Source organism: Oncorhynchus clarkii, unplaced genomic scaffold (assembly GCF_045791955.1).
Source record: "Oncorhynchus clarkii lewisi isolate Uvic-CL-2024 unplaced genomic scaffold, UVic_Ocla_1.0 unplaced_contig_3925_pilon_pilon, whole genome shotgun sequence".
Lineage (NCBI taxonomy): Eukaryota > Metazoa > Chordata > Actinopteri > Salmoniformes > Salmonidae > Oncorhynchus > Oncorhynchus clarkii.
In genome coordinates this window covers 34,185-44,114 of record NW_027259004.1, presented here as the reverse complement: position 1 = coordinate 44,114, position 9,930 = coordinate 34,185, and the positions used below count along the sequence as shown (strand labels likewise).

The 9,930-nt window shown below is 43.9% G+C and overlaps 2 protein-coding genes across 4 annotated transcripts in view; both read right to left on the bottom strand.

Annotated features, from left to right (window-relative positions):
* Window positions 1-794: 794 nt before the first annotated feature.
* Window positions 795-6,170, bottom strand: LOC139399410 (brefeldin A-inhibited guanine nucleotide-exchange protein 1-like; the record flags this gene model as incomplete). Its single annotated transcript, XM_071144817.1, has 5 exons — window positions 795-955; window positions 1,207-1,379; window positions 4,955-5,106; window positions 5,832-6,001; window positions 6,131-6,170. Coding segments are annotated over 5 exons (696 nt in total), but the record flags the coding sequence as incomplete, so codon positions are not given.
* A 118-nt stretch (window positions 6,171-6,288) lies between these two features.
* LOC139399411 (brefeldin A-inhibited guanine nucleotide-exchange protein 1-like) overlaps window positions 6,289-9,930 on the bottom strand; it is a 36,228-nt gene continuing 32,586 nt past the window's right edge. For 2 of the 3 annotated variants that reach the window (XM_071144818.1, XM_071144820.1), the window contains exons 14-17: window positions 9,277-9,557; window positions 7,131-7,289; window positions 6,753-6,897; window positions 6,289-6,398 (exon numbers count right to left, since the gene is read on the bottom strand). In XM_071144818.1, coding sequence (XP_071000919.1) covers window positions 6,304-6,398; window positions 6,753-6,897; window positions 7,131-7,289; window positions 9,277-9,557 — 680 coding nt within the window. In that variant the 3' untranslated portion in view covers window positions 6,289-6,303. The remainder of the gene's footprint in view (window positions 6,399-6,752; window positions 6,898-7,130; window positions 7,290-9,276; window positions 9,558-9,930) is intronic. The other variant, XM_071144819.1, reaches the window with a different exon arrangement.

Sequence of the window (9,930 nt, the reverse complement as noted above, 5' to 3'; positions counted from 1 at the left end):
GCACCATATTTTCTAACATGGTACATTTTCATATGCAAAGCTGTCATTAAAGCAAAGGGTGGCTACTTTGAAGAATCTCAAATATAAAATATATTTTGATTTGTTAAACACTTTTTTGGTTACTACATGAATCCATATGTGTTATTTCATAGTTTTGATGTCCCCACTATTATTCTACAATGTAGAAAATAGTAAAAATAAAGAAAAACCCTGGAATGAGTAGGTGTGTCCAAACTTTTGACTGGTAGTGTATATATACAGTCACAGTGGTCAGGTACTCTGTTTAGGGCCAAATAGCATTCTAGTTTGTTCTGTTTTTTTGTTAATTCTTTCCAATGTGTCAAGTAATTATCTTTTTGTTTTCTCATGATTTGTTTGGGTCTAATTGTGTTGCTGTCCTGGGGCTCTGTGGGGTCTGTTTGTGTTTGTGAACAGAGCCCCAGGACCAGCTTGCTTAGGGGACTCTTCTCCAGGTTCATCTCTCTGTAGGTGATGGCTTTGTTATGGAAGGTTTGGTAATCGCTTCCTTTTAGGTGGAATACAGGTAAAACATTATTATTATTTTTGTATATACACAGATATATCTCTAATTTGGGAGATGCTGTTATCTAGAGTGACTTACAATGTTTAGCTGGTAAGTCACAAGAAAAATATGAATGTTTGGGGAACAGTCATGGTCTAACATGAACAACTATGGGCAGTACCATTTGATGTTCAGCAATGTCTGATTTGGGTTCAGGTCTTAACTATGAAACCTGGTAATAAACCCAGTCCAGTGTTTGTTTGTAACTGACCTGGGGCCTGTCAGAGACGTATTTGGCGCAGTGTCGGATGAGGCGGATGGCCTCCATGCTGGTGTCCGGGAAGGAGGCGTTGCAGGCGAACTCAGACAGACACTTGACTGCATCCTGGAAGGAGTCTATGGTAGCTGGGAAGTGCTTCTCAAATACATTCGCTGAGAGAAGACAGATGAAGATCAGAGGAAATGGATCAAATTGGATTCTGATGACTAAAGTTAACTGATCTGTCAATCAGAATTACATTCCATGGCCCTGTCATCAAAAATACTAAAATAAACAACTTGAGGATTAAATATTAATCTAATAGTGAAACCATCATATTGAAAATAACACATTATAAGATAGAGACAGGACAGATCAGATATGAAAGTTCTTAGCCCGAGGTGTGTGTGTGTTAGTAACTCACTGGAGATGTGCCCCGTGGTCTGGAAGGCCAGCTCTACGATGCTCTCGTCCTGGTCCGAGGCAGCCAGGTGGAACACTGAGAAGATGTTCTTCCAGCCCGACCGGATGTTCCCCGCCTGTGAGTTGACCATCTGGGCTATGCAGCGCACCACCATGTCCCTGATCGTTGGAGATCTGGAGGAGCAGGAGGAGGACATATGGGTTATACTGTATGTGAAAGAACGTTGGACTATGAGGAGGATCATCCATACTGCAGTACAAGTACCCCTGCTACAGCCCTTTATTCAGCCCTTCTCATTTTCCCCCTTTTGGATGTTGTGACATACTGGTTTCAGACAGTGACTGTTGTCATAGCAAAGAGCTGGTCTATTTTTCCGGGTGCTTTGAAGAATGAGAGAGGACCAGCCTCTGCACAAAAGTACTCTCACACACTGAGTCTAATGAACACATAGCACCACAGGGCGTCCGTGGCTTTACGTGGCTCCCTGCCACTTCCTCTGAGCTGTAACACTCTTCTCACAGTAAACCAGTGGTTGGATTTGGGACTGGTAGTGCTCCTTCACATCAATGAAAACAGCCTTTAACTCCAATTTGAATCAACTGCATCTGTGTCACAACTTCAACTCTGTTATCTTTGATTTAGTTGCCAGAGTGCAATTCTAGTGCTCAAAACCAAGAAGAGATATTATATAAAATCACAATCTCCATCTCGGGTTAGATCTGACTAAGGATGTTGCGGTGACCATATAACCACCACACCGTCGGTTACGAGTCATGAAGGCAGTCAAATTTCATGTGACCGTTTAGTCACGGTAATTAGGCTTCTCCAAGCTCTGATATGCTGCTGCTGGTCATTAGTAGCCTACAAAGCCTTCTAACTTCCTGGTACTCAGCACTCTATTGTCCCTCTAATCACTCTGACATCAATGCAAATGTCTTCGAAACAGGTGCATGATAATGGTCCATTCTAAATCAAATCAAATTTCACACATATATATTATTTAGTATATGTAAAGACCAGATTAAATCAAGAATAGTCTGCTGGGTGACAATATGAGCCTATCACTTGTGAATTATATATTATCACTTGTGAATGATGCCCATCATAAGAAATTCCCTTTTTTTTTGGCGACTTTTTAGAATCATAGTCACACACCTCAATGCACCTTTAAATTTAAAGCATTACATGCATAATCACATTTGCAGTCACTTTTGATAATGGTGTTTTCAGCTAATGGAGCATTCACTCTTAAAGGCTACTGCATGTGTGCATTGCTGCCCGTATAATGTGGAGAAATAGCCTAATAGTTTATCAGCATTTTAAGCTAAATGTTCTGATCTGTTGCGTCGGCCACATTGCGTCAAAGTTTTTTTTATGCTAGTGGTTGTATTAATTAATTTGGGATATATTGCATCCCACAACTGCCCAGACTATGTTGGGAATATTTATTTCTCGCACAGAATAGGTCAACTTTTGTACAATGGGGGATAGTAGATCGACATAAGCTAGTGATTTTGCTGTTCGTTAGGCCTACTCGTCTTGTTGGCTGACAAAAAGTAAATGTGGACGGACAGTTCTTCCAATATCTTCAATACACATTGGATAAGGAATTGGATAAGGACGTGTGCAGTTGCATCCCAGACGTGTCTGTCTTCACTTGTAGCCTGTGAGAAAGACCCGATCAAGTGATAGGAGAAGGACACCACTGTCCGCAAGAAGCATGGATGCATTAGGGTGCATTACGGCCACAAAGGGGATGCTGCCGTGAAATTCAAGGCTTTATCAAGTGCTTGTCAAATTGTGAATGAGAAACTAATGAAGTGTGTACAAAAAACAAAGCAGAGCTCATGCCTTTTTTCATCATGCAGTCTCATCATGCAGCCTAACAATATATTACACATCAAAACATATAGCCCAACATTTGTAGAACAACTAAAGTTATATTAATAACTCTAAATTAAGCATATAGGATTACCTATTTCTTTGTTAACCGCACAACACAGAATAGCCCCATGTGCACACTCCCTCAAATCATTTGGAGAAAATATTTATATTTTATTCAGCTTTGTTCAATTGTATTCTTCATACTATAAAAGAATGCCATGGAATTCTAAGCAAATCTTGTATGCTAAATGAACTAGTGTAGCCCACAACCATTTGGCAGTCACGTGTGTTCCCTCTCCGGCCTCTAGGTCACCAGGCGGCTCGTTAGGGCGCACACCTGTCACCAGCGTAAGGCGGATAATGACACTCACCTGGACTCCATCACCTCCTTGATGACCTGCCCTTTATATATGTCACTCCCTTTGGTTTCTTCCCCAGTCTTCATTGTTTCTGTTCCTGTTTCATGTCGGTGCGCTGTTTGTGTTTCTTGTTTTGCTCATTTATTAATTAAATGTATTCACTCCCTGAACTTGCTTCCTGACTCTCAGCGGACATCGTTACAGAATGATGATTCACCAAAGGGAAGCATCTGGGAGTGTTTTTTGGTGTTTTCTTTGGAGGTGATGTCGGGTCCGGGTGTCAAAACCGGAGCTACCTGGGAGGCCTCAGCCGGTTCGATAGGCTTCCATGCCGAAGCCGGTGGAACAGGTTCCCTTGCCTCAGCCGAGGCAACCGGGGAGGTCTCAGCCGGCTCATCAGGTTCACTCCTCAGCCGGTTCTTCAGGTTTCTGCGCCTCACTGGAGACAGCCGGTCCGCTCCGGATCCCGGGGATCGTCCCTGTGGTTGGCGTCCTGCGGCTGGAGCCCAATGCGCCTGGGAGGGGGTACTGTCACCTGGACTCCATCACCTCCTTGATTACCTGCCCTTTATGTGTCATTTCCTTTGGTTTCTTCCCCAGTCGTCATTGTTTCTGTTCCTGTTCCATGTCGGTGTGCTGTTTGTGTTTCTTGTTTTGTTCATTTATCTGTTAAATGTATTCACTCCCTGAACTTGCTTCCTGACTCTCAGCGGACATCGTTACGTTAATAATGGATGTATTGTGATGGTGTAGGCTATATAACATGGATTTATTGTGGTGTAGGCTATATAACATGGATGTATTGTGATGATGTAGGCTATATAACATGGATTTATTAGACTTTGTAAAATGTAGATGTTCCAAAGGTCTGCATCAGTGGATGGTAGGCTGTGTGTCGAAGCCAGGAGATGCTAAATGTGTTTGTTAATTAACGGACAATTACTGTGAGACCGACAGTTATTTGCTTGACAATCACCGACTGGCAAAGTTTCGTGACAGCCACAGCCCTAGTTCTGACTGACTGTTTGCTCAGAGAGCTGGGTGGGTGTTTGACACAGAGCAGTGACCCAGCCCTTACAGAAAGACCAGATTTCACATGTGTTTTTGGAACACTTCACATGTGATCATGCAAAATGAGTGTGCGTTTTTCCGTAAGGGAGTACAGGGAGACTGGCTGACTGCAGCGCAAAGCGAGATAGGTGCTGAAATGTGAACCACAGAGGTAAAATACAATACTGACCTTGTGACGCCAGACTACCACAGCCAAGTGCCTAGGCAACCAGCTTGTGTGTACATGTACCACCATACACGCACCTAAGCGAGCACAACCACAAGCATATTCATGCAATTATGCTAAACACGTGCACACAAACACACTCAAATCAAATGTTATTGGTCACATACACGTGTTTAGCAGATGTTATTGCGGGTATAGCGAAATACTTGAACCTGATTGAATCACAGGAGTCAATCAGGAATAACGTTTAAGGCAACATCCTATTTACCTGTTCTTTTTCATGATGTGCTCGAAAGGCCTCAGAAAGTCCTTCTGGAACCTGAAGTTTGCCAGCTCTCCCTTCTCTAGAAACTTCATGGACAGCTGCCGGAGAGAATCCACAGCAAAGATAGCCACGTCCTCGTTGGGGTTACATCCAACCTGAACATATAGACAGAAAGAAGTTTAACATCTCTACCCCACTCACTTACTGCAGTAACTTTTCAGTGTAACTGCAGTTATTCTGCAACTACTGCGTCCAAAATACCACAGTTGACTGCAGTTACTGCACTTTTACTGCAGTTTCAAAACTGCAATCTTTTTTTGCAAGGGTAATAGCCTATTTTAACACTTCTGTCCTCTCCAAATCACGTTGTGTGTTCTCTGATAAACTAGACTCCAGTCAGAAACATGACTTGCAAAATAAGACATGCCGCACTTCAGAAACACAGCAGAAATCAGTGAAGTACTAAAGCCCTTAGATTAGATTCTTTAAGCTATGTGTTGCTGAGGGCAATGTTACAAAGACTGATTAACACCTGGTTAATCAGGTGTGTGGACTTTCAAGCCCAGTGTTTTCCCAACTCCGGTCCTCCAGTACCCCCTAACAGAACACATGTTTGTTGTAGCCCCGGACAAACACACCTGATTCAACTCATTTAGGGCTTGATGATTACTTGACAAGTTGATTCAGGCGTGCTTGTCCGGGGGGATACAACAAAAACATGTTCTGTTAGGGGGTACTGGAGGACTGGAGTTGGGAAACACTGATCTAGCCAACAACATGAATTGATCAATTAATGCGGAGGGGAAAAAAACAGCTGTCCCTGACAACCAGAGTTGTGGACCCCTGTTTTAAGCAGAGAAATAAATCCCAAGATGTCCACCTTGTTGAAGTGGTCTCCAATGACCTCCCAGATCCTGGACCACTGCAGTCTGATACGTCCCATGTTGTAGTAGGAGATCTCCACTATCTTCTGCAGGCTGAACATGCGGGGGTGTGTGGGCGAGGCCAGCTCATCCATAGATACAGCACACAACCAGCGCACAAAGTCCACTGAAAACACAGAGAAACCAGTGTTAGTCAACCGTCAGGACAGCCATGGTACAATGCCAATACATCCACATCGGGTAAGGATGTGATCAAACACTGTAATTGAATTCAGTTCTGATTTAGAACACTCACCAATTGCATTACCATCCAGTCTGGTAGAACCTGTGAATATTCTGCAAGAACGGAATCAATCATATTTAAAACATTTACAGTAAATTTATTCACATGATAGAACAATGGCAGAGTTAAGACCCCAAAGCAGTCAGTGGTAATACAGCAGGATCTATAAGAGACTACTACAGTAACTACCTGTCTACAGCCACCACCACACTCTGGGAGCTGGTCTCTCCTATGGACTCCTGGATACTGAGGATCTGCTTCCGGTCTACTGTCCCACCTGCTGTGGACCACAGGACAGTCAGTCACATCTCCAGAGTCAAGCATATTACCAAGCATCTCCAGAGTCAAGCATGTTACCAAGCATCTCCAGAGTCAAGCATGTTACCAAGCATCTCCAGCATCAAGCATGTTACCAAGCATCTCCAGAGTCAAGCATGTTACCAAGCATCTCCAGAGTCAAGCATGTTACCAAGCATGTTACCAAGCATCTCCAGAGTCAAGCATGTTACCAAGCATCTCCAGCATCAAGCATGTTACCAAGCATCTCCAGCATCAAGCACATCACCTGCTTGTTAACTACCGTTTATTTAACCAGTTTATAACCAAAACATGTATTAAAGGGATAAGCACTGACCCAGGCCCAGGTATTCGTCGTTGCTCTGCTCCTTGGTGCTGGTGATGAAGCCCTCTTTCCCCCGAACTGTCCCTGAGATGTACCTGGCCTTAACCCCCGTCCCGATCAGCTGGGCCAGCTCCAACTGACTGATACACTTCATTATCTGTAGGGGGGTGGGGGGCACCCATACATTCACTTATTTATTCATTCATTTGCACAGATATATCTACTCATTAGTCTTAATTAGTTGACAGAGAAACATACTTATCACATTGGTTCCACATCAAAATAAACAAAATGGAGACAAAATTATACAATACTGACAGTGATACTATAACAGCTACTACTGATTACTAGACTGAAAAATGAGATGAAAAGTGAGCAGCGGGTCCAGACCTCGTGCCAGGAGGTGCCCAGGTAGTTTCCGTCTGTGTGGGCGACGGTGATGAGAGTCTTGATGGTGTCGATGTTCTTCTGCTTCATCTCAGTGATGCCAGAGCTGGCTGTGAGCAGGGTGAACCGTGCCAGGGCCTGGATGTACGCATCCCGCTCCAGCTGTGTGTGAGTGTGAGTGAGAGTGAGAGAGAGAGTGAGAGAGAGAGAGAGAGAGAGAGAGAGAGAACTGCTTTACTCTCTCCAAAAACTTTTTGATCATGCCGAGACATACAAAGACACAAACCCGTATAATCTAAATAGGTATAATAAGTGGGCTATGTGCAGTTTTTATTTGATTTCTGTTGAAGTGTCTGTATGTCATAAGATCAATGTGTTTAAATGTCTGTTTGTACATAAAGTGGTCATGTTTATATGTTCAGCTGCCTGGCGAATGTAAATGAGCTGCCAAATGTGGTCCAACGCATCACTTCTTATACTCTGGGATGTACAGTGGGGAGAACAAGTATTTGATACACTGCCAATTTTGCAGGTTTCCCTACTTACAAAGCATGTAGAGGTCTGTAATTTTTTATCATAGGTACACTTCAACTGTGAAAGATGGAATCTAAAATAAAAATCCAGAAAATCACATGACATAAGTATTTGATACATCAGAAAATCAGAACTTAATATTTGGTACAGAAACCTTTGTTTGCAATTACAGAGATCATACGTTTCCTGTAGTTCTTGACCAGGTTTGCACACACTGTAGCAGGGATTTTGGCCCACTCGTCCATACAGACCTTCTCCAGATCATTCAGGTTTCGGGGCTGTCGCTGGGCAATACGGACTTTCAGCTCCCTCCAAAGATTTTCTATTGGGTTCAGGTCTGGAGACTGGCTAGGCCACTCCAGGACCTTGAGATGCTTCTTACGAAGCCACTCCTTAGTTGCCCTGGCTGTGTGTTTCGGGTCGTTGTCATGCTGGAAGACCCAGCCAATGCTCTTACTGAGGGAAGGAGGTTGTTGGCCAAGATCTCGCGATAAATGGCCCCATCCATCCTCCCCTCAATACGGTGCAGTCGTCCTGTCCCCTTTGCAGAAAAGCATCCCCAAAGAATGATGTTTCCACCTCCATTCTTCACGGTTGGGATGGTGTTCTTGGGGTTGTACTCATCCTTCTTCTTCCTCCAAACACGGCGAGTGGAGTTTAGACCAAAAAGCTCTATTTTTGTCTCATCAGACCACATGACCTTCTCCCATTCCTCCTCTGGATCATCCAGATGGTCATTGGCAAACTTCAGACGGGCCTGGACATGCGCTGGCTTGAGCAGGGGGACCTTGCGTGCGCTGCAGGATTTTAATCCATGACGGCGTAGTGTGTTATTTATGGTTTTCTTTGAGACTGTGGGCCCAGCTCTCTTCAGGTCATTGACCAGGTCCTGCCGTGTAGTTCTGGGCTGATCCCCCACCTTCCTCATGATCATTGATGCCCCACAGGGTGAGATCTTGCATGGAGCCCCAGACCGAGGGTGATTGACCGTCATCTTGAACTTCTTCTCCATTTTCTAATAATTGCGCCAACAGTTGTTGCCTTCTCACCAAGATGCTTGCCTATTGTCCTGTAGCCCATCCCAGCCTTGTGCAGGTCTACAATTTTATCCCGGATGTCCTTACACAGCTCTCTGGTCTTGGCCATTGTGGAGAGGTTGGAGTCTGTTTGATTGAGTGGGTGGACAGGTGTCTTTTATACAGGTAACGAGTTCAAACAGGTGCAGTTAATACAGGTAATGAGTGGAGAACAGGAGGGATTCTTAAAGAAAAACTAACAGGTCTGTGAGAGCCGGAATTCTTACTGGTTGGTAGGTGATCAAATACTTATGTCATGCAATAAAATGCAAATTAATTACCCTAAAAATCATACAATGTGATTTTCTGGATTTTTGTTTTAGATTCCGTCTCTCACAGTTGAAGTGTACCTATGATAAAAATTACAGACCTCTACAAGCTTTGTAAGTAGGAAAACCTGCAAAATCGGCAGTGTATCAAATAACTGTATGTGTTGTGGTACATTGTCCCTGCCAAAAAAAATTAAGAAATACAATACAATAATATTTGGGAAACACACCATTTGAACACATACAGTGTTAGCGTGCTAACTAGATTACCTGTATGGTGAAGATGCAGGCTATCCGGATGGCAAAGCGTATTCCCTCCAGACAGAGAAAAGCCACCTCAGTGTCGTCACAGTCCTGGAGGCCCACACTGAAGGCTGCTAGGAACGGGGTCCAGGCCAGCTTGAACATGGGTCTGACATGCTCCAGGTGTGTGGCGCTGGTGAAGGGAGCCTGGACGTGACTGACAGCCTCCATCAGGGCCTTGGCTGTCTTAGCCATCTGCTCCATCTCTACATTATACAGCAGCCGCCTCTGCTTCTCACTGGCCACACCTAATCCAGGAACAAAGGCAAAGCCAAAACATCAACAAACAGTCTCTGTTTCTTTTGGCTACACCTGAACCAGGATCATATTAAAGGCTTCCTCCATTTAGCTTTTGCCTATATTTTCAGATCAGTGTATATCATAGAGGAGATGAGAGGAAGACACTTGAACAAAAGCAGTAAGGCCTGAGGAGGTGTGGTATATGGCCAATATACCACGGCTAAGGGCTGTTCTTAAGCATGACATATGCGGAGTGCCTGGATACAGCCCATAGCCGTGGTATATTTGTCATATATCACAAACCCCCCCGAGGTGTCTTATTGCTATTATAAACTGGTTACCAATGTAATTAGAGCAGTAAAAATACATGTTTTGTCATAC